A 24,427-nucleotide genomic window follows, 5' to 3' on the forward strand; every position below is an offset into this window, starting at 1 on the left:
TACCTTAGCTTTTTTCATTTTATGAGGAAATATGCCTGTTTCAAGGATTCTATTTCATATATGCACAAAAGGAGAACATATCAGGTCGTTTATTGCTTTGATGGGGGCTACAGTCAGGTCGTCGAAGCCTGACGCTGTGTTTTTTAAAGGGGCGGTGCAATGATTTTAACACTGAACGAATGTGCAGCTTGTATTTTTTATATTGTTTACTTGGGCATAAGTAAGAGAAAAAGTGCCACCATACCCCAAAATACCTCTATTTCGCTGCGTAATCGCAAAATAAAAAACACTTTTTTTCCCAACCTGCGGCCACCTGTGGTGTGACGTCATTCGGAGTGGTTTTTGTAAGGGATAGTGTTAGGCAATTGTAAGCTTGATTTAAGGTTAAGTTTAAAAAATCTTGTTGTTTAGGCATGCAGAAACGCTTCAAAAGCCTAATATTGCCGCTAAAAGGGTATGAATTATTTGTGGCGCCATCTACCGCAAGTCAACAAAACCTGCCGTCGCCATCATCCGTCGACGGCCGAGGCGCCTACGGCGGCTACACGAGCAACCCGGACGTTGTCTTTCCCTCGCTCGACGGAGTGCGTTGGTCGTGGTCCGTAGTATCATGGTATTGTTATTGTTCCTGGTGTCTCGACCTCGACTTTGACTTCGACTGCCCGCCGCGTCGACTGCCCGCCGCACAAGTCCAACTGATTTATTATACGCAAGCATCTTGCGCTCGACGTCGCTCAGGCCGTCCGCCCATGCCGTCATGTTGGTCGGGAATCGACGGGAGAGCGGCGAGCCTGGCGAGCCTGGCGAGCCGGCGAGCGCTGGGGAAACGGAAGCCAGAAGCACCCAACCGGAAACCAACGCCACTCCGAATGACGTCACAGGCGAAGCTGGTGCCGCTTCAATGTTGAGTTGAGGGGTGCCAGAGATACCAATTTCTTTTATTTTTTTTAATGAAAACTAGGGGAAGCAGGAAAGAATAGTTTTCGCTCCTTCGTTTTATATGTGGCCGGGATCGATTCCCGCAATTAATTAGTCAAAGTCCGCAAATTGTTGCACCGCCCCTTTAATGAGATAATTACGGTTCTGATCTCGCTGTCACTGGTGGGTGCCATATAAATAGAGTTAGTTTGATTCACATTAATAAAAGTTTTATAGAGATTGCTGTGAGGTATTGAAGGAGCACTAGCACCAGCAGTCGAAAAATGGGAATTAAACTTCTCAGCCAATGACTCGTGCAAATAGGTGGGGCCTTCAATTCTGAGTTCGTTCGGAATGACTTTGGCAACTGACGATAATAGATCTTTAGCTATACTCCGTAATTTTTCAAGGCTATTTGGACAGATAAAAATTTATTTGTGTGATACCTGATTTTTGCTTCCTTTAGAACTGCAGCTACTTTATTGCACACTTTTCTGTACTCGGCTAGGACTTCAATGTCTTTAGTTTTTATAAACTTATCGAAGAGCCTGTTTCTTTTTGTTATGCTCTTGTATAATTCTGTGATAATCCATGGTTTCTTGGATTTACTGTGCTTCTTGTAATGAACTGCAGGGAACGCTGCATCATAATGTCCTCTTCTCTTAACTACAAAGTTGTCATATGCCTTATCAGGGTCCAGTCCGGATAAAACGTCGTCCCAGTTATCTTAGAAACGAGAGCGTAAAATTGCTTAGTATTTTGGTTACTCGTGTCGCGATATGTTATGTTCTCATGTGGGTTTGATCTCTTGTTTCATGAGTAGTTGTAGTGTATAAAACAATATAGGAAAATGTCACCTAAGTGAAAATACACCTGCAACGCATCATCAGTTTGGCAGTTGGTTATGCAAATATCAATTAATGTTTCTGTATGTGATGTTATCCTAGTAGGCAAATTAATCAAGTTTTTAGAACCGGAAGACTGGATTATTTCAAGAAGTTCAACATTCGTGGGGTCTTCAGACGTCAGATCTACGTTCAAGTCTCACCTGCTATGACATTTTTCAAGTTAACGGCTGTAAACTAATCTACTAAATGTGTAATAAATAATAGCAGGTCCAGTTGGAGGGCTCACTTTCTGCCATTAAAACGAAAATTACAGCAATTGAGGCTGAGCTTGAAACGCTTTCCGAGACTAGAGCCGAGGTAACTAGCATTCGGAGTGCACTCGCTGATCAAGCCACGGCTACAGCGTCATTGCTATCTCGGAGTAACGACCTGCAAAAACCGATCCCGCCGCTGCAATTTGCTTGTTCGTGGCATAACCGACGTCCGAGGAGAGTCATGGGCGATATCTGAACAAAAAGTACTAAAATTTGCCAAAGAGAACCTTGGTATTACTTTACAAACTTCTGACATTGAGCGTGCGCATAGGATTGGCACATTTCAAGAAGGGAAAAACCGACCTATAATAATGTGTTTTTCGTCTTTCAAAACTAAAAGTCAGAGGCCAGATTCACGAAGAGCTTCTTAGTTTACGACAACTTAGCTAAGAAGTTTGTAAGTTAAGAACGTCGTAAGAAGGGGAGAAATCGCTATTCCAGAACGCATTCTTTAGTGAGAGGAGGAAAGCGACATTCTCAAACAGAAAAACTAGAACTTACCGGTGCTGTTGCTATGGCGACGGCGTCTTTGGCAGCACGAACAACCAATTGGAGAGCTCGGCATGGTTCGGAGCCGTTCGGAGTACGTGGATTTTTAATAACAAACACAGGCGGCCTTTCTGCCACCGCTTGTCTGGGGTTCGTGTCCGTGCATTGATATGTCGACGCTAACACGATTTAAACACGCCCGAATGCCGAGGCCGGGATGCGTAACCGCCTTCGTTGACTGCTACGAACTCGATCGCTACAAAGTCAACACAACTCTCATCGTTTGTAAAAGACGGCCCGCAGTCGTTTGCAAAGCGACGTAGATGAAAACAAATTGCCGCGGCGTTTTTTGCGGCCTTGGAGATGCAGGAGCGAGCCGACGTTTACGTAAGATACGTTTGAACTACAAGTGTGTCAGCGAGAGCCATGTAATACCTGTGCACACTCAGAGCGGACGCGCGCGTTTGATCGAAGTACTGAATTCGCGCTGTTGGACCGCGAATTGATAAGCGCTTCGGGACCGATCCTTTACAATTGCAACTCGATGCTGACGTGACACCCGGCAAAGAAAGGTTGGACCGGCATTGCGACCCACAAACTGTTATTGCGATCGACAGTGAGGTGCAGTCGTGTAAGAATAAAAATGGAATACTAATAACAAAGTGTACATACCGTGTTGCGAAGGTAATCCACACGGCGTTTATTTGAGCTCGATATCACACAAAACAGAGACAGAATCGATGAGAGCCCCTTTTTAATGACAGCGTTCGTCACCGCTGCCTCGGAAAGCAAGGAGATGACAACAAGAGGAAGAGATTGACCTCTTAATCTAAAACTAAGGTCAGCAATCAAACTATAATACGGGAAGAGTTCACAAGAGTGGCGCAAACATATTCCATTCAGCACACCAGCCGGTCGTTGGCACACAGTCTTGACCAAGGACCATCAGAGCACCGGCAGCACCGCTGCGCCGAGTCGGAGTGCCTGTTAGGCCTATTTGCCGAGCCTATGCCTATCTGCCGGTGGAATCGTGGCCGTTGGAGCTTTTCCCGGGTGTTTGTGGATCCAGCGTTCTTGTTCGTCGTGGTCTGTTTCAAGTACTTTTTACTTTTTTCTTGCTGCTTGAAGTCGGGACGCGTGAGAAGCGCTCGTAGAAAAATAAACGTTTGTTGGTTGTCCCAACCCAGTAACTGAGCGACGCTGTCGGCCATGCTGATATGATCGTAAGAAGTTCGTAAGACAGCTTCGGAGCTGTCGTAGGATTTCGTCGTAACCTGCGCAAAACTTACGAAAATTTTGTTTTGTGAATACGAAATTGTTCTTAAGATTTGTCTTATGAACATTTTTGGCGTAAGATCGTTTCGCGAATCTGGCCTCAGTTACTACAGAATGGCTCTCGCCTCCCAAGGGCAGCTTATTTTCTATTTCAGAAGACTTTTGTGAAAATACACGGATCGCACGCCAATACCTAGTTACTTTTGCCAAAAGTCAGTTTTTACCTTTCAGGTTTCGGCTAGATAAGCTTCACATTGGCACTAAGACATTCATATATGATGCCCAGACAGAAACCGCAATAGAAATGTTGAGATAAGGGGACGCGGGGAGTGCTACTGATATCGGGGGTTCCGAAAGTTTAATCAGTGTTTTGTATGCTAACGCACGTAGCGTAATACCCAAGTGTAATGATCTGTCGTCTGTTATTACCTCGTGTGATGCCAACATTGTTTTGCTATCAGAAACATGGCTACACTCTGACGTCGATGATAGTGAAATAATGCCAGACCATCCCTATTTCAATATTTATCGACATGACAGAGCAAACCGTCGAAGTGGTGGAGTCCTTATTGCTGTAGACAGAACAATCACCAAGTCAGAAGGTTTTGTCTCACAGTGCTCTCGAGATTGTTTGGGTTTCTTTAAGTTGTTGTTTTGGGTCCTTTTTGATTGGCGCATGTTACCATCCTCCCGATGCTTCCCCCGAATTTACTAACTTGCTTCGTGATGAACTGTCTATGTTGTCACTGAGTCATACCAACAAGCCTATTTTTCTTTTTGGTGATTCTAATTTTCCTGGTATAGACTGGAATGCTCAGACTAAAAATTGTTTCGGGGGATCAAGTGTGGACCGCAATTTTATAGACTTGTGTTTTTCTTTTAACATCACCCAGTTGGTTTCCTTCCCTACAAGGATCACTGAAAATAGTTCAAATATTCTGGATTTGGCACTTGTCACTGATCTTTTTGGTACTGATCTTTTTCTAGTTAAGGATTTATCTCCTCTAGATGGCATTAGCGACCACAAGGCTCTTCATTGTTTTCTTGATATCAAACCATCAAAGTCGACGTGCATTTCTAAAAAGATGCGTTTGTACCACAAGGGAAACTATGACATGATGAACTCCGAGCTCTCCGACTATTTTGTTTCTTTTAATGAAACCTTTGACTGCCATAACGCTGATGAAAGTTGGCAAGCTTTTAAGACCAGATTGTTTGAATTATTCAAAAATACATACTGTGCGCAACAATTCAAACTACCGCGTCTAAACCATGGTACAATAATTCCCTTCGTCGTGTATCTAACAAAAAGAAAAGATTTTTCAGGAACGCTAAAGAAGCAAATACACCAGAAGCTTGGTCTAAGCATGCCACTTGCTCTTCTGATTATAAAAGTATGTTGAGGGAGTGTAAGCGCACATTCTTTAAGCGCACTCTACCTAATGTGTTACTAAACAACCCTAAAAAATTTTGGAGCTTTGTTAATGAAAAACCACACTCAGAAATCAATCTAGTGAATAGCTCTGGTGATAACATATTGAATAGTGAATGTGCAAATACTCTAAACAGGGTATTTTCTGATGCTTTCACCGTTTCTACACCCATTACTGGAATTCCTCCTGTTACAAAAAATTATTTTCCAATGGATCCTATTATTATAGACTCAAGGTGTAATCAGCATGATAGAGTCACTCAGAATGTCTTCATCATGTGGCATAGACGGTATTAATGCAAAGGTTCTAAGTAACACTAAATTTGCATCTGGTCTTTACCTCACAAAGATATTTCAGCAGTCCCTGGATGCAGGTGTGTTACCTTTTGTCTGGAAAGTTGGTAAGGTCATTCCGGTCCACAAGTCTGGCAGTAAAACATCTCCACTAAATTATCGGCCAATATCACTCACCTGCATCTCCTGTAAGATTCTCGAGCACGTCATCTACAAGCACCTGATTAATTTCCTGGATTCCTGCAATGTCTTCACTGACGCACAGTATGGCTTCTGGAAACACCTGTCTTGTGAGACCCAGTTACTTTTTCTCACTAACGACCTGTTTAAAAATCGTGACACTGGTTATCAAACTAACGCTGTTTTTCTTGATTTCGCCAAAGCTTTTGATAAAGTTCCAAACAATCGCCTTCTTTTTAAACTTAGTTCGCTAAAACTGGACCCTCCTGTTCTTCAGTGGATTGAATCATTCCTTACTCATCGCTCTCAATTCGTTTTTGCTAACAGCACGTCCTCCTCTTTCTCTCCCGTTTCTTCCGGTGTTCCACAGGGAACTGTGCTTGGGCCCTTACTCTTTTTAATCTACATTAAGAATCTCCCTCTTCACCTCTCGTCCTCTGTTCGTCTTTTTGCTGATGACTATGTTGTTTATAGACTAAAAAATACCCAGACGACCATATTGCACTCCAGAACGACATTAACAAAATAGCTGAATGGTGCCGCACATGGCAAATGTCCCTCAATATTAACAAATGCATGCACCTCTGCTTCACACGTTCCTCCTCCCAGCCCTTAAACTCTTTAACACTCAACGGCATTACTTTTCAGACTGCTGCACAGTACAATTATCTTGGCGTCCATCTAACCACTAATACAGGGGTGGCCAAGCTGCGGCTCTTCGCGTGTTAAAGTGCGGCTCGCGGCTCCCTCCCCTAACCCCCCCTCCCGCACTCCCCCGTCTCCATCCTGGTCACACGAGCGCTTCCCCAGAAAGAGAACTGAAATTCGTTTTAAAGCGAAAGTCAGGTTGCGGTTTGGTAGTTTTGAGCTACTGCTACCTTACGTACAGTTGGGACTGCTTTTGACTCGGATGAATTAAAAGTAGCCCGAGTTTCGTTAATTTCCCTATACAAAATATGCCCCCCGCGGCTCTTGAAAGTTTCTTGGTTTTATTCACGGCTCTTGGGTCGAGTCAGCCTGGCCACCCCTGCACTAATATGTCCTGGAATGTTCATGTAGACAGGACAATATCCTCCGCAAACCGTTCACTTGGCTATATCCGTCGCAATTTGAAGTCTGCTCTTTCTGACCTCAAACGTCTCCTTTACGTCACGCTTGTTCGCCCTAAACTAGAGTATGCTTCAGCTATCTGTAACCCCCATCAGGCTTTTCTAACCAACGCAATTGAATCTGTTCAAAATCGTGCTGCTTGATTTATTCTTTCTGATTACTCTCGCTTTTCTAGTGTCACTGCAATGAAATCTCAATTAACTCTTCCTCACCTTTCCGTTTGTCGCAGAATTTCCCGTCTTTGCCTTCTTTATAAAATTTACTATTCTGAACCATTACGACAGTCTCTCCTCAGCCCGCCCAGCTATATTTCTGCAAGAGTGGATCATCTATGCAAGATCGCCCTTCCCAAGGCCACTTCAGCTGCCCATCAACATTCGCTCGCACCAGAAGCTATTGTGGACTGGAATGGCCTTCCCGATGACATCGTCACCATCACCGATTGCGCGAAATTTAGAACTGTACTAACCAACCATTCCCCTCTATAATGCCCCTTGGTACCTTGAGGGTAATTGTGAATAAACAAATAAATAAAAAAATCTAGAATAGCCCACGATGATCCACATGGTGGTCTGCTATTGCAACCACAACCATTTTACAGCATTTGGCAACTACAAATTCATAATTATAGTTGACACACGTGAACTCTGGAATAATTTTATATGTTAGACCATCACGAAAATATAGCGACACACCACTTCCTTTCCGTTTTTCATGGTGAATTCCCGCGCAGGTATATTTGTTGAAGCTAACTGTATCGCCAACCCCAGTAAACCATGTTTCCGTAAAGGCCAAAATATCAAAGTTATGATTCGGTATATTCATGAACAGTTCAATTTCGTCATTTTTATTTCTTAGGCTTCTTGCATTTAGATGAAATAAGGACATTTTTTGCTTGTTTTCTAGTGCGTTATTTCTCATAAGTTTATTAAGTGTTTCACAGTTGTAATAACAGCAATCAATGGATGACTTTTCCATTAGTTAGAAAGTAAAAAAAAAAAGAAGGAAAAAGATAAAAATAAAAGACAATAAAATTTCCAATCTACAACATATTTTTGTCAGTTTGTCTTCGCTCTTGATCCTGATAGCATTATCGCCAGTCTTCTCTCTTACATATATCCATCCGTTCTTTTGCCATGTGTACTTATAGCTCTTTTCCTTTTGCCTCCGTCTTCGCCAGCCAGAGTAGCTTTTTGTTCTGTGCCGTCACATTTTCATAGAATTGTTGCCTGTTTCCCCGAAGCTGTCCTCTTTTTTAAAGCCAACGGTTTCTTGTTGCTCATGTACAAAAACGGATCAACACAGCTGGTGTTTTTTCGGGCTTTGTTGGTAACCTGTGTGGTTCTTCCAGTTCTTGTTCCTATTAGTGGCGGTAGGTCGAGCTCTAAGGCTAGGTCGTTCAGCTTCTGCAGTAAGGTCTCATTCACCGAATATTGCAGGCCATGAATTTCAAGGTTTCGCGGCCTGCTGTATTGTTTGAGGCCATTAATTTTTCGCTTGAGCTGTTTTGTTTCTTCATTATCAGTGTTTTCTACGTTTGGTATGTGTTCTTTAAGGTCCGTTATTTCTTGTCTTTGACTGCGCATCTCAGCAAGTAGCCCATCACACTTGTCTGACACATCCTGTACTTTTTTTTCAATGTTCTCTACACTGCCTTTCATTTCCATAAGTGCAGCAAGTTTCTTGTTTATTTCCACCAGCATGTTTCCTTCTTCGTGGTCTTTAGTTTCTTTACTCTGCTTCAATTTTTCCGGTGCTGACCACCTCTCGTTTTAGTTATCTTGCAAGGTGGGCATACCCAAGGATTTTTTGGCAGCTGCTTTCTTAGCCTTAGTTGTTTTGGTTTCAGAACATTCACCAAAGTGATAACTGAACTCGCATTCAACACACGTTAAAAACGAGCCGTCCTCGGAAAGTGTCGCAGGGCAGGATATGCACTCGTCATCATCCAATGACACAGTATTCAAGAAAAGCACACACTAAGGCACTAGAAATGTCAGCAGTGGCAATAGCAACAACCATAGAATGATCAAAATGATTAAAGAGGGAGCACCAACTTGTGATGGCGTGAAGACAGATTGGCACGGAGAAGTAGGTGCCCCTGCCGCTGCTGACTGCCAATAGATGAGCGGTCCTGCGATGCCCTTTTCTTATATCCTTGCTTGGCTGCGGCGAGGGGGCGTGCCGGTGTCGGTGATTGTCAATCGCTTAGGCTTTCCGTGGCGATGCCCCCGTTCCTGGCTGGAACTGACACAGCGTTTTGCAGCGAGACACTGTAATGGCGTGAAGACAGATTAGCACGGAGAAGTAGGTGCCACTGCCGCTGCTGACTGCTAATGATTCCAGTGGCATAGTTACCTCAAATTTTATCTTTTGCCAGTCTCCCCTTTAAGGCGAGACGCGGGTCTTAAAATGGTAAAAAATCGCGAAATTTGGGGTTTTTCAAAAATCACATGTTTGGATAGAATATAGTCTGAAGTACCTGCCTGCGAAGTTTCAATGTCCTATTCGACGTCTAAGTATAAAAAAAACGATAAATACGATGCCTCCGCGACGCTCAAATCGCGAATCCAACGCAAAAAAATAGTCAAACTGCGCGCCCGCGTCGCTTCACGACCGATCGTTGGATCGCGGCCATCTTGGTCTTGTTGGGGAGCTGGTTCTCTTCCCTACGTCCTCATCCCACTCACTATCGCGACAACCTTGGAGAGCGTCCGCATTCCGCGGGTTTTCACGACCGGAATAACGATTGCTCATTGGCCCGCGCGCGTACGTCACGGGTACGTCGTGCCGCGCGCGCCTGTCATAGGCCAAGACGCGCCCCTTTCCACTTTTGCTCCTTTCCTCCTCTTGGCGCGCGCGCGCCTCCAGCAGCGCAAGGGGAGCGTGGAGAAGCGTCGTCTGCTTCGTTTTGGCCCGTCGCTTTGTTCGTTTCGCGGCTGAGTGCACGTTGTTTCGAAATCGTTTACGTTCGCGCGTTCGCGTCGGACATCGTTGGTTTCTCGCTACGAAGTTGCGGGAGTTTTATTTCGAGCGATCGAGATGCCGGGGGACTCTCGATTGAAGGAGAGTACGCGGCGGACGTTCGGGAGGAAGACGCGACGTGCGTGGAACAAGCGGAAGACATCACCTGCAAGTGCGCCGCTACGATCTGCGCCACTGCCGAACGCATTGGACCTGCCGGGACCATCGGCTAGCCTTCCCGTTGACGATGCAGCGGCCTCAAGCTCTGGTCCGGATGGCTCAAGTTTTGCCGGCACCACTCGCGTCGACTGTACCTACTACTCTACGGCCGAGCAAGCGCAGCGCGCCGAGCGATCGGAGCAAAGCAAGCGCGTTTTATCGGAGAAGTCGGCGACCCAGCGGAAGTTCGATCTGCTTGAAGTCAACGGATCATGCCAAACAAGCGATGCCGGGACCCAGTTTGTCATCGTCGACATGAAAGTCCTCAACGACCTCTTCGCGCACGCGAGGTGTGGAAGCTGCGGTGTGGGATCTCTCACGCTCAGCAAGGCCGCGGACAAGGAGTACGGCTTGGCCGTCAAGCTTGTGCTCGTCTGCAGCACTTGCGACTTCCAGAAGAAGCAGTTCTTCTCTCCCAGGGTTGCTGGAACAGCAAAGATCACTCCCTTTGAAGTGAACATGAGGGCCATGAAGGGGATCCAATCCATTGGCAAAGGAGTGACAGCCTTGGCAGACTTCTGTGCCTCCATGAACATTTCTCATCGGGGCCTGCACCACAAGACGTACCAGGGACACCTGAAAACGCTTGTGCGGGCATGTGAGAATGCAGCAACCGACAGTGAAGCCGCCAGTGTTGCTGTCGTCAAGGGGCTCTACACAGGCTTTATGAACCCCATTGGCAACATCGATGTCATCTTCGACGGATCATGGATGACCCGAGGACGCAGCTCCCACATTGGTGTAGGCTGCATTGTGGAGTTGTACTCTGGCCTCGTCATCGACCATGTTGTGTACTCCAACTTCTGCCTTGGATGTGCCTTGGGACCGGAGCCCGAGGACGATGGCTACAGCGACTGGTACGCAACCCACGACTGCCAGAGGAACATTGACTGCAATGCTGGCCGTATGGAGGTGGAGGCTGCGCTCACAATGTTCCAGAGGTCTCTGACCAAGCATGGTCTCCGCTACACCACCGTCCTTTCGGATGGGGACAGCCGGACATTCCATGCCTTGTCTGAAGCGAAGGTTTACGGCTTCATCAAGATAGAGAAGAAGGACTGCGTGAACCACGTCCACAAGCGGATGGGAGCTGCCTTGCGCAACGTTGTTGAGAAGAAGAAGGCACAAGGCGAGTCACTTGGTGGGAGAGGAAAGCTGACACAGGAAAAGATCAAGAAGATCACTAACTATTACGGCTATGCTCTCAGGAGCAACAGCCATGACGTTCCAGGGATGAAGAGGGCGGTGGAAGCCACACTCCTGCACATGACCTCCACAGACGGCGCCCCAGACCACAGCAAGTGCCCCGAGGGAGCGGAGTCCTGGTGCAAGTACAACAGGGCCTTGGCAAACAGTGAGCCTCCGCCGCCGCACAAGAATCCTCTTCCGGATTGTGTTCGGGCTGCACTGGAGCCAGTGTTTGAAAGGCTCAGCAATGAAGACCTGTTGGCACGGTGTAGTGAGGGAAAGACGCAGAATGCCAGTGAGAGCCTGCATTCGGTGATCTGGACGCAGACTTCAAAGAATGCGAATGCCTCCCTGGACAGCGTGAAGAGGGCTGCGGCTGAAGTTGTTGCTGTCTACAACCAGGGAAGGAGAGCGACCAACGAGTCCATTGCTGCAGGCCTGGGCTACGCCACCGGTGACTGCCTTGTCCGCCGAAGCATCGAAAAGGACAGTCTCCGTTTACGTAAAGCAAACGCGGTGCACCAGAGCAGCAGTAGCGTGAAGGAAAGGTTCTCCAAGCGACACCAGGCAGGAGCATCACGAGATTACAGCCCAGGACAGCTGTAATGGCTTTTTCCAGTGCCATGTGGAACAAAGGCCCTTTTCAGGGCCAAACAAAATTACGTTTGGAGCTTGAAACTCTTGCTCGCCTCTCCCGTTGTCCAAAGTTGTCGGCTCATCACTTTAGAAGCAATTTTTAGCCTATATCAGTAATTCTTCACCATTTTTGCAATCTTCTCAAAAACAAATTATTGCAATTTTTAAAATGATTTGTTCAGAATGCACTACACTACATCTTGATAACTATTATTGCATAAGGGTTTTCACATAATTTATTGTAGTCAGCGTCGAAACAGGAAAATGTGATTTTATCAACATTTCACTCGTTCTTTACTTCTTTCATATTTTTTTCCTAATGTTCCCATAAATGGATTACATCATCTTTTATGTCAAGTTGTTCATGAAGACTTACACTACACCTTGGTGGCAATTATTATTTATCATTGTTCACACAATTTTCTATGTTCAATGTCAAAACTTTAACTTTGATTTTCTCATCTTCATGTTTTTTGTCAACGTGCTTAGCCTTACGGGGGTTTTCATGAGGTTTTTATCGTAGCATTTTGAAACTTTTTATACCGTTTTATTCAGAAAGGACTGGACTGTGGAGTAAGGCTATTTTTTTGCAGTTTATAATGACAACAAAAATTTTATGATAAATAATGCAACCTCATTAGTGTCATAATTAGCATAATTAGTACATTTTTGTATTATAATGTAATTTTGTGAAAATATAAATAGCTTTATAATGCATGGCAGACCTTTAGCTATGCATCTACATCAATAAAAAAAAATATTTTTGTTCGAAATGGCCTTAACGACCCGTAAGAAATTAACCAAATTAGGCAACACTATTTTTTATAACTTGAAAACTAATTGAGATATTTTGAAACTGATTTCATATTTGAATTGAGGAAGAAGGAACACATATGCACAGTGATGTTCATTAGTATAGCTGCAAAAATAAAATAGTCCATTTTAGAACCAGTGTCTCGCCTTAACTGATCGAAATTTTACTGTAATGGCATTGTGGCAGAAAACAAGAAAATGGATTCTGTTAACATGTGCAAGCGAGCACCCATTGCTAGGTGCTTAGCATTCCATTTTCTCATTAATTTGTCATTGTTATAAAATTGTGGGTGGGTGTCTCTTGTGTGTTATCCTCATAGCTGCCTGGCTAACTTGATGTGCTTCAAGGGTGTGCCTGCTTTGTTCTTAATTACAGTGATTGCTCTCTGCATTTGGTCCTAGTCATCTCAAGTGGTCCCGTGGCTCCTTCGTAATCGCCCATGCCTACTTGCGAACTTGATCACAGCCAGCAATTTGAATGGAATCGATCCACTCCTTAAGTCTTGGTAAGTTTTTCGTTTCAACCTCTTTCATATAGAGAGTAAAATGGCTGGGTCTAGACTAGAGCACTACTCGGGCCCGGGCCAGCCCGAAAGCCCTAGCTCGGCCCGGCCCGCGGGCCGGGCTCGGGCCCGGCAGCACATATTTTCTCGGGCCCGGGCCGGGCTCAAGCTTGAACAAAAAAGTTCTCGGGCCGCGCTAGCCCGGGCCGTCTCTAGGCGTGCCGTAAATTCTAAATTGTTGAGAACAAAAAGTTAGGTCATTCATTTTTTAGGTTAATTGAAAAGTAAAAAGGCGAAGTGCAAAGTCACTACAGTGCCGTTCACGATAACAAAAATGCGTCTTGCAGCTAGAAAGCCTTCAAGCGTATAAAAGAAAACATATGGACTCCACCAGCATAGTGGGAGAGTTCGGGCAAGAAAACAAGGGCACTCCGGTCGCAGGGTACAGCATGATAATATTTTTCCTCTGCTTTTCAAACAAAAAAAAAAAGAAGAAAAACATGACCTCGACTTACTTTCTGCGCGGGCCTTACTGTGCCACCAAAAACATGCTAACATACCCTAGATATATATATTTTTTTACGAATCCTTTTGAAGATGCACTAGCAAGGTTGTGATTGTCTTTTCTAATATTTCCGGGTTTGAAGTGTCCAATAGAATCAACCTATGTCCTGCCCATGTTACCAACCGTCCAGTAAGAAACAGACACTTGACAGGTCTATCTTTCCAGAGAACCTTTTCTTGTATTATCATTTATTTTCTATACTGCCACCCTCTGTCCCAATGGCAGCAATGGAAGGTGGTGCGCCAATATTGACAATCGGTGAGCTTGGCATCACATACGCTCTACAAACTTGTTGAGAAGACAATATGTATGAGCTCTGTATGGGAAAAATTTCTCACAGCTGTGGACTCCAGGTCGTCGGTGACCAAAAGACATGTTCAGTGTCGTTTGTTCAAAGTAAGGGACGTCTCATCTCAGTCGGCACAAGTGCAAGGTTTCATCGAACGGCACAAGTATTTCTATTTTTATCACCTCAATGCTCTAAACCTCCTACACCAGTGGAAGAAAGTGACAACCGCGTGTGCGAAAAATATCTATGCTAAAGTCTGTCTGCTCTCAGTTCGAGGAGATAAAAGGTCTACTGGAGTCAAAGAACAATCCAGTGATGGAAAGCGTGAACAAGACAACACTCAACGAGTTAATCGAGTTCCTCCCACCCTTCAAAGATGCTAGTGATGCGCTCAAAGGGAAAAATGTCCGACACTTCCTCTGGTTGTGCTTTGTGCTTCCGCTTTGAAGAACCATCTTGAACATGCTCCAGTGTCTGCAGTAGAGGCAGTGCAAATCGAGACGATCAAGGTTTGGCTTGTCATTTCCTGGACACGAAGCTGAACATATCTCTCCTCCATAAGACCGCCACACAATTCTCTGGCCTCATCTCCACCAACTCCGCATGTTGCCCGAGGACGAGCGCCTTGAAGTCTACGCGCACGTCAAAGCTACTTGCCCGTGTCACTGAAGCAATGAACTAAGATGAAGATGAGACTGACGATGACGTTCAGATCCTGCTTTGAAAAGAAGGGGCCTGTGTTTGTTTCAAGACCGGTATGACGCGGAGGATGACAAGGTAGCTACCGACTATTTGAAGGACTATCTGCACGGCAAGGGGAAGGACTACTTGTGCTCTGAAGTGTTTGAGCCTTGCGACTTCTGGAGAACGCACGAGAAGGAATTTCCGAAACTGTCCTTTCTATCCAAATGCATCTTGTGCACTCGCCCCCGCAGGGGGCACCTGCGAAAACAGGTGTTTGGAGAGTGGCGTTTCCACGGACTCCGAGCCTCGCAGGGGGCGCCTGCATATTAGGTGCTAGGTGCTTGGTCAGTAGCGTTACCACGGACACCAGCCACGCTGGCCACCATACCCGCACGCAGGGGGCACCTACTTTAGTAGGTGCTTGGTGAGTGGTGTCACTACGAACCCCGAGCCATGTGGGTTCGCCCACCCACGTCAAGCTGTGCGTGGCATACCCGTGTCCGGGGAAAAGGGGATCCTTGAGGTTGAGCTGAACCCGTAGTACGTTTGGACCCTTCGGGGCCCCCCGGGCGATGCAATACACCGCTTCGGCCCCTGCTTCTAGTAGACGGGTGTCCTGGCTTGGCCCGATCAGGATGATTCAGTCAGTCACCTCTTCTACCCTCTTCTTCCTTCTTTCACTTTTCCTTCCACCTTTCTTTTTTTTTCTACACTCTCTTCCTTCCTTTTTCACCCTCTTAAGCGGCAAGGGTCAACCTTGAGTGGAAACAGGTCCTGTCCCTGCAACCACACTAGGGTATAGTGCCCGGGCAGCACTGGTAGAGTAATTGTGTCAGCCAAGCCCTTTTTTCTATGGCACATTACCTACCCCTTGTTGGGCTCCGTGGTGGGCGGTGCACCTGGGCACTGAATCTCCTCCCATCTCTCATGGGTTCCAAAGCAAAACCTCCTTCTGATCGGGCCCTGAAAAGGGTCCGCACCAAAGTCCCTCTGAAAGACATGACCTCATCCCCCCTACATTCCCCAAATTTTTGGTTATTCACTCGGAAGACAATACACCTTTCCAAGATGTCCCCTTTTCTTGTTGCGAAAGTGCTAGAAAGTGCGGTCGGAAAGAACTTCAAAGCCAAACGAATGCCCTCAGGTGACCTACTCATAGAAATTGAATCCAGACAGCAGAGTACTGCACTCCTTGCTTTGAATTCTGTGTTTGATCACAAAGTGACTGTTTCACCACATTGTACACTCAATACTATTCAGGGCGCTATCTCCGAAGATGACCTGATTGAGGCCTCTGACACTGAAATACTTCAAGGGCTCTGACCAAGGAGTTGTAGCTGTGAGGAGCATCTCCATGCGTCGGGACAGTCAAGAGCGGAAAACTAAACACATAGTCTTAGAAAAAATCATAAGGGTGCAGGCGAGCTGGTGAATATTAACCATGTAAGAAAAGGGGACTATGTTTTCTTCTACGTTTTGATGTTTCTTCTCTACCCCAGTCTCAGGTTAATTCAACATGGTACATAGTCTTAACCTTTATTTTGAATCTACCACACTTCCCGAGGCTGTTGGGTCTGGCTATCTCCACTGCAGGATTAGGCCCTATGTGCTTAATCCTCGAGGACGTTTTAAATGCCAGAGGTTTGGCCACGGCTCTCAGAACTGCCGTGGTAAGGCCACTTGTACCAAGTATGGGAAAAATGACCATTCTGCGGACTCCTGCTCCGACGAAGCCCATTGTGTCAACCGTAGTGATCCACACCCAGCGTATTCTCGATCATGCAAGACATGGAAAGAAGAGAAAGAGGTGCTCACCTTGAAGGTCAAAGAAAACCTCTCTTAGCCGGAAGCGCACCATCGCTTTGTGTTCTTGCGCAAGGGTGGCTATGCGCAGGTGGTGCAGCGGGGACCTGCACCACTGAAGGTTGCAGTGGCAACCCAGACGTCTTTTCTGGACTATGGGAAGCCACGGCAGTCCCGCACGCTCCAGCTGAAGATTCAGCTTCCGGGGCATGCAATCTCAGCTGGGCGGTCTACGGACCCTCCTAGCCAGAGTGCGAACCCTCGCACTCTAACAGGGCAACAGCCTGTATCTTCTCAGGCTGTTTCCCAAACCCAGGATGGGCTGGTGGCTGCCGCAACCGTCCCTCCTCTGCGATCTCCTTCCAGGGAGAAGGGTCGACACTCTCGCCCACACTCCCTGGAGAGAGCATCATCGAGGGAGCGGCATGACTCTCGTGCCGCACCTGCAGCACCTAAGGGTCAGGAACGGGTAGACTTGGGCGACGCTTCGCCCAGTACCTTCTCTGCCTCTTTGGCTGGGTCTGGTCGCGGGCGGGGCATGGCGCCCTGTTCCCCGAACCTGAAGAAACCTGCAGGAAAAGCCTCGCCTCAGGAAACTGAGGCCATAAATGAGTGTGAATTCTCCACTCATGCGTCTGACCAAGACGACATGGAGTGGCAGACTATTAAGAGTAAGCACAAAAGCAAAAAATTGGTGATACCACCAACGTGATGTTGTACATTCTTTATTGCCCTGCGTGGCAGAGTTGACGTTTTTACTTTTACTTGTACCTTACTACTTTTACTGATTTACTAATTTTTAACTTTGTTTTAGAATAATGGCTAAAGTTACTTTTATGCAGTGGAATTCCTGTGGCCCTTTACGGAATATTGACGATGTTAACTTTTTTATGGACGACGTCCGTCTTATAGCTCTCTCTTTACAAGAGACACACCTTAATGATCATCATGTGTCTATTTTATGTCGACACAAAGTTTTTAGAAAAGATCGTTTCACATCAAACTCATCTGGTAGAGTAGCGGTAATCGTCCAAAGTGGACTTGCTTGTTCTCAGATTCCTCTTTCTACACCCTTTGAGGCTGTAGCTGTGCATCTCCTTTTGGACCGCCTTACCACCATTGTTTCCATCTATATTCCACCAAATGTTCCACTGCATATTCATGATCTCGATGATTTAGTTACTCGGCTCCCTCACCCCTTTTTACTTTTAGGAGATTTTAATGCCCACCATCCCTTGTGGGCTCGCATGGTGGGGTCATTGAGTGTTTTTTACTGTCATTTAATCTCTGTCTTTTGAACAGCAGAGAGCCTACCTTTTTTAGCGCAGCTCACAACTCATTTACATTCATTGATCTTTCCATTTCATCTCCATCCTTGGTGTCTTGTTTCACATGGAGTGTTTTAAATAATCCTTTTGGAAGCGACCACTTTCCGGTTGCTCTGGAGAGCGTGAAATCTATTCCCAGTCTCATGAAACAGACTCCGCATTGGAAGCTAGAAAAAGCAGACTGGGCTCTTTTTAGCCAAAAATCCAAGCTTGTTCCCTCTATGTTCTCTTCATTAACTCGTGACAATGCCACAGCCTACATCACAGAGCATATAATTGGTGCTGCTCTTTGCTCCATCCTTCAAACTTCTTCGAATATCCCCAAGAAATGTAAGCCATGGTGGAATGAGGATTGTTCCACCACAAAGAATAACCAAGATATGGCTTGGGGTGTCTTTTGTAGATACCCGACATCTGTGAACTTGATTGAATTCAAGAGACGCAGAGCTTGTGCCCTCTGGACTCGGAAGCAGGCTAAAGGAAAATCTTGGAGAGGTTACTTGTCCTCCATGAGCAGCTATGTTCCAGCAAAGGAAGTGTGGGACCGACTTCACAAAGTCGAGGGGAAATACCATTGTTTTACGATCCCCCTTTTTCCTTCTCGAGCCTCATTGTTAAACGGGGCTAATGTGTTGGGCACTCACTTCGCTGCTGTTTCAAACTCCGCACATTACTCTCCAGCATTCCTGAGGCGTAAGGCAAGCATGGAAAAGACGAGGCTCTGCTTCACGAGGGGAGCGTCTGCACCTTACAGTCAGCCATTTACAATGGTTGAGTTTGAAGTGGCTCTCAACTCCCGCAAGAATTCTGCCCCCGGTCCCGATGGAATTCACTACAACATGATCCGACACTTATCTGAAGAGTCACTCAGCGCTCTTCTCAACCTACTTCAATGGCCTGTGGCGTGATTGATGCCTACTTCCCTGTTGAATGGAAGCGGGCTGAAGTTATACGTTGTTGAAACCTGGCAAGGACCCTTCTGTTCCTGCTAGTTACAGACCAATAGCATTGTCAATTTGTCTGGGGAACAGCTTTGAAAGATTAATTAACAGGCGTCTTATTTATTTTCTCAAGCAGCATAATATCTTGGATATCAATCAGTGTGGCTGTCGGCCTGAATGCTCTACAACAGACCAGTTGGTGCGGCTGAAGACCTTTGTGCGCGAGGCATTCGTCAACAGGCAGCATTGTGTATCTGTTTTCTTTGATTTGGACCAGGCCTATGACACCACTTAGAAGTGTGGCATCTTGCACAACCTTTCTATGTACGGAATATGCGGTAGAATGCTTCAGTGTATAAAGAGCTTTTCGAGTAAACACACTTTTCGAGTTCTTTTGGGAACAACTTTATCAGGCTGATTTGTTCTAGAGAATGGTGTTCCTCAGGTTGGAGTCCTAAGCGTCACACTCTTTGCAATTAAAATTAACTCTTTTAGTAAAGTCATTCCTCCTTCAATATCTTACTTGCTATATGTCGATGACATTCAGATATCTGTAGCGTCATGTAATATGTCTAGCTGTGAGCGGCAGCTACAACTGGCCATAAATAAAATGATTACATGGGCTGATGAGAATGGTTTTAGGTGAGAAAACTGTTTGTGTTCCTTTTTCTTTAAGGCGTGGCCTCTGATCCTATACTTCTTTTAAATGGAAACAACGTTGCTGTCAAAACGGAGCACAAGTTTTTAGGAGTTACTTTCGCCTTTGTTTCGCATCTCAAACAGCTCAAGCCAAAAACTCTGCAGGCATCGAACATACTCAAAGTTCTTTCGCACAACTTGTGGGGCTCGGATAGGAAATGTCTCCTTCGTCTATATTCTTCTCTAATTCGATTCCGCCTTGATTATGGCTCAATTGTCTACGCCTCTGCGAGACCGTCTGCTTTAAAAATGCTCGATCCAGTACATCACCTTGGGCTGCGTTTGGCATCTGGTGCTTTTCGCACCTCCCCTGTGCTTAGCTTGTATGTTGACTGTCATGAAATGTCGTTTGAAAAAAGGCGATAGCTGTTTAGCCTCACCTATGTTTACGAAATTTCGTCAGACCCCAACTCCCACACTTATACAGTTGAACCTCGATTTAACGAAGTCACCGGGACCCGCAAATTATTTCGTTAAATCGGGAACTTCGTAAAATCGGGAACGTAATTTTTCGGGCGTAGGATTGGATAAATTTGAAGTGTTAGCGCAGCGGCATCCTACGAACTACCGCGGTATCACATTCGCGCAGTCTACGGGCCGAAACTTTTTAAAAAGAACTCCGCGAATGAGCAAGTAAACAACTGCGTGCGCGTGTAGAAAAAAGAAGAGAAAAAGCTCGCAGCTCTCGAGAGAACGACACATTTATTGCTTAGTGAAAAAAGCTCGTAATTTTCGCCTGCGCGCGCTTCGTGAGCAGCGGACGCACACACTTTTCGTAGCTGGCAAGTGAGGTCAAAGCGTCCTCGGCACCCTCGTGCGCCCCAGCAAACCGCCTCAGAAGGTCGACGGCGTCCATCACCTGGCTTGGTGTGGGCACGGGAGCTTCGATAGCATCCGGACCTTTCGCTTCTTCAGACTTTTCTTGTGCGCCGGAAACAAGCTGCACTATCTCCTCGTCGTCGAGAACTTCTGTGGTATCAGTGTTCGCGTCTGCGTTGGCGTTCACGAAGTCGTCGAAGTCCTGATCTGCGGCCACCTGGTCACGCCGACGAAGCTCTTCCCAACAACTGGGCGATGCTTCTTCCTGCTCGTGTTGCGGGCTTGTGGAGCCCGACGCAGCCTCGGAAGTAGAAGTGTGGAAGCCAGCATGCCGGAAACAGTTAACAACGATCGAGGACCGGGTTGCTCTCCACGATGCTGCCACCATCTCGATCGCCATGTACACGTCGATCTTGGTCTCACGTTTGATCTCCAAGTTCAGCAGGAGCTTCTCGTTGACCCTGCGCTTATATGCGCATTTCACACTGTTGATGATCCCCTGATCTAGGGGCTGAATGACGGATGTCGCATTGGGGGGAAAGAACCGCAACTCCACATTCTTCAGGTGAAGCTCCGGGATGTGGTGCGCCGTGCAATTGTCCAGCAGCAGACACACATTCCTCTTTTGGCGGCCCATGTCGTCGTCGAAGCGTTTTAGCCACTCTGAGAAGATCGCGCGGCTCATCCAGGCTTTGGTATTCCACACGTACTCCGCCGATAGCTTTCTAGCTCCTTTGAAGCACCGAGGATTCTGGGCCTTTCCAATGATGAGCGGATCACGCTTATCGCTGCCATCCATGTTGACGCACAGCAACAGTGTTAGTCGCTGTTTACTCTGCTTGCCGCCGTGGCAAGGCTCCCCTTTCCGAGCGAGCGTCTTGCCCGGCAGCATCTGATAAAACAGACCGCTCTCGTCCGCGTTGTAGACGTCTTGAACGGCGTACCTCCCCAGGATCTCCGGCACGTTCTCCGACAACCACTCGTCGGCTCCTTGCTTGTTCACGCTGGATGACTCCCCGCTCGACACTTTGCCAACAATCCCGTAGCGCTCTTTGAAGCGCGAGAGCCAGCCGGGACTTGCCTTGAACTCGTCAAAGCCGAGCAAACACGCGTAATTGAGCGCTTTCTGCTGCACCACTTCCCCGCTGAGTGGAACGTTTCTGGCTCGCATGTCGTTAAACCACATGAAGAGGGCTTCTTCCAGCTTCTCGTGCGGGGTCGTCTTCAGGTTTTTTTTCTTGGATCCGTTCCCAGAGGAAGTCGCAAGGATGATGGCGTCCTTCGTCTTCAAGATGGTCGAAAGCGTGCTCGCCGGGATGCCGTGTTCCGCGGCCACGTCACATTTTTTCCGTCCACTCGCGACAGCACGGATTATGTTCGCCTTTTCTTCAAGGGTCAGTACTTTCCTTTTCTTCTTAGGAGGCTCCATCCTTCGACGACACAGAATGCGCAGAGCAAAGCAGAAGAAAGAAAACTAAAGTGCGCGAAAAGCTGAAGGACACAGGCGATTGGGGTGTGGAAACCGGTAGTGGCGAGAGTGGCCAGAGTGGCAAGCGGAGGTGCGGAGGGAGCTGAGCTAAAGAGCGTCAGTGCTGCCATCTGTCGCATGCGAGATCAAGCACCAGCTGCCGCTTTCGCCATCTGGTGGAACTGATCGAAAGCCTCGAAAGAAATGCGAAGTCTGTCGTTCTGTGCGGTTTCGGTTTGTAGTTTCGTAAGAACCAAAACGAGAATGTATCCGCTGCGTCGATTGTACCGTTCCTACGCCGGCAGCACACTGCCATACATTCTAGACGCCATAAATTTGGAAAAACCTCTTTTTCTACGCATCTTTTTTCCCGGAATGCTTCGTTAAATCGGGTTTGGCGGCGAAGTTTGTTTCGTTATTTCGAGTTCGTAAACGCATTAAGCCTATGGGCAACTGCGGGGGGAATCTGAATTTGTTCGTTAAATCGAGAAATTCGTAAAATCGGGTTTCGTAAAATCGGGTTTCAACTGTAGTTGTATTCAAAAGCCTAGGTTTTTGCGCCTCTTCAACCATACGCCAACTGTTGTGAGGCCTTTGAGCCTTCGTGTCGAGAGTCTTCGCTCCTCCCTCAATCTGACTCGTGATTTTAACCTCTTGAATAGTTCACACCATACTGCCCCATGGAATGTCACCCATTTTTTGTGACTGGTGCTTCACAAAATTCAGGAAGCAAAGAGTCTCACCTTTAATTTTACAGCAGGAATTCTTTGCATTGGAGGAAAAATACAAAAATTATAACCATTTTTACACTGATGGTGCAAAGTCGTCAATGTATGTTGGTGCGGCTGTATACTCTTCTCGTTTTTCCAAAGTCGCTCGTCTAAACACTCTTGCCAGTATTTTTACTGCCGAGCTATATGGGGCCCTGATGGCGCTTGACCATATTGTTCAGAGTAAAATAAAGAAAGCCATCATCTTTGTAGATTCTCAGAGTGTTGTGAGGGTTGTATGGTCTGTTTTATCAACAAAGAACCGGCTGACCCTGACTGTGCGTGTTAAGGTGCAGCAGGGCCTACAGGATGGGCACGATATTAGGTTTTGCTGGATTCCTAGCCATGTAGGCATTGCAGGCAACGAGGCTGCAGGTAAACTGGCTCTCTCTTCGCAAAATCTTCCCGTGTCACATGTCCGCATCCCCACCAAGACTTAAAAATGCCTACAAGACTTGCAGTCTTGCAATCGTGGCAGTCCGAGTGGGATGTAGAGGTTAGCAATAAGCTTCACACCATCAAGCCAGACCTTGGTACCTGGGAAACATCTTACAATAAAGATAGATTCCACGAGGTCCTCATATGCCGCCTGAGAATCGGCCACACCTACCCCACTCCTGCTTACTGGTGAAGAACCTCCATCCTGTGAGCGCTGCAGTGAACCTCTGACTGTTCTTCATATTTTATTTCTTTTTCCTGGTCTTTGGCAGCAGCACAAATTCTTTTTTCCTGATCTTTTCAAGTATCGCATTCCATTTCACCCTGCCTTGTTACTTGGGGAGCGACCACTGATTTCATTCAAATGTCTTTTTGATTTTCTTGGAAATACCGGATTTTTAAACAAACTATAGAACTATTCTATTCCCCCATAGTTTAGTTCTACTCACCCTTTTTTATTGACTTGCTTGTTTGGTGCAGTATGGCCATTGATGCTCTTGCGCCATTAAAACCGCAAACAACAACAAATCCTGCGCACTCGCGAGTGCTGGATGCGAACATAACCTTAGCGCGGAGGGCTACGTCATGCAAACAAGGTGTACCTGCCTGAAGAGTCGCTGGACAATTTATTGTTTTTGTACAAAAACATGTGGGAAGGGAATTGTTCTGTGAAACAAATTGAACTAAACAACGAAAAGTGCTATATCTGTTAAAAAATATTCATGAATAAAAAATTCCATTCTTTTGTCTTATGCCACGAGTTCAAAGACTCACAAATGATGTGCATATTTCGCCCATATCTCGAAAATATATCTGTCGGCATATTTATGGTGTAAAAAACATCTCAGTCACAGTTTTTGCGGCTTGGGCCAGGCTTGGCCACATTTTTTTTAATTTTTTGGGACTTGGGCCGGGCCCGGGCCTAGAAATTAGAAATATTATCGGGCTCGGGTCGGGCCTAGGCCGTATCTCTACCGGGCCGGGTCAGGCCGGGCCTAGAAATTCCGGCCCGTGCAGTGCTCTAGTCTAGACTACAGGTGGTCTAGCCCAAAACAGTGCTTCTTGTACAAATCCGTGCCGATTCGGAGATCCTCCACCAGGGACACGTCCTCGGCTGAGCCCAGAGCTCAGATGAAAATGTATGAAGTAATATGGATTATGCTTCTCGGAGAGGGAAGCAAGCACTAGAATTGAAGTTTAGGGGATGTTCATGGCAATGGGAAAAGAATGTGAGGCAAGGTAAATTTTGAGTTCCTATGTACAGGAAGATGAAGGTGAGATAGAGGAAGAGGGCTTTCTGCAAGGTACCAGGATAACATTGGGAAACAATTAACAGTGTAGAAAGTCAGCCATTGCTTCCTGCCGAAGTTGCCCTCACGTGCATGCGAACATGATTGCATGACAAAGGCCGCAGCCAAGACACTTGCAATCCATTATTTT

At 46.4% G+C, this 24,427-nt stretch overlaps 2 protein-coding genes across 5 annotated transcripts in view; one reads left to right on the forward strand and one right to left on the reverse strand.

Annotated features, from left to right (window-relative positions):
* The window catches only part of LOC115327013 (zinc finger protein OZF), an 82,016-nt gene that overhangs the window by 12,855 nt on the left and 44,734 nt on the right, over positions 1 to 24,427 (forward strand). For 2 of the 4 annotated variants that reach the window (XR_005798519.2, XM_040214509.3), the window contains exon 2: positions 13,057 to 13,186. The exons of 1 other annotated variant lie outside the window; for it this stretch is intronic. The gene's annotated coding sequence lies outside the window, so the exon portion shown is untranslated. The remainder of the gene's footprint in view (positions 1 to 13,056; positions 13,187 to 24,427) is intronic. One more of the 4 variants, XM_040214510.3, reaches the window with a different exon arrangement.
* On the reverse strand, positions 20,111 to 22,294 carry LOC115309593 (tigger transposable element-derived protein 6-like). Its single transcript, XM_040214517.3, has one exon. The coding sequence runs from the start codon at positions 21,738 to 21,740 to the stop codon at positions 20,202 to 20,204; it is 1,539 nt and encodes a 512-aa protein (XP_040070451.3). The 5' UTR covers positions 21,741 to 22,294; the 3' UTR covers positions 20,111 to 20,201.

Source organism: Ixodes scapularis, unplaced genomic scaffold, assembly GCF_016920785.2.
Source record: "Ixodes scapularis isolate PalLabHiFi unplaced genomic scaffold, ASM1692078v2 PGA_scaffold6__148_contigs__length_123643588, whole genome shotgun sequence".
NCBI lineage: Eukaryota > Metazoa > Arthropoda > Arachnida > Ixodida > Ixodidae > Ixodes > Ixodes scapularis.

Coding starts and splice junctions, on each gene's coding strand:
- LOC115309593 (XM_040214517.3), bottom strand. CDS start 21,740: ATGGAGCCTCCTAAGAAGAAAAGGAAAGTACTGACCCTTGAAGAAAAG.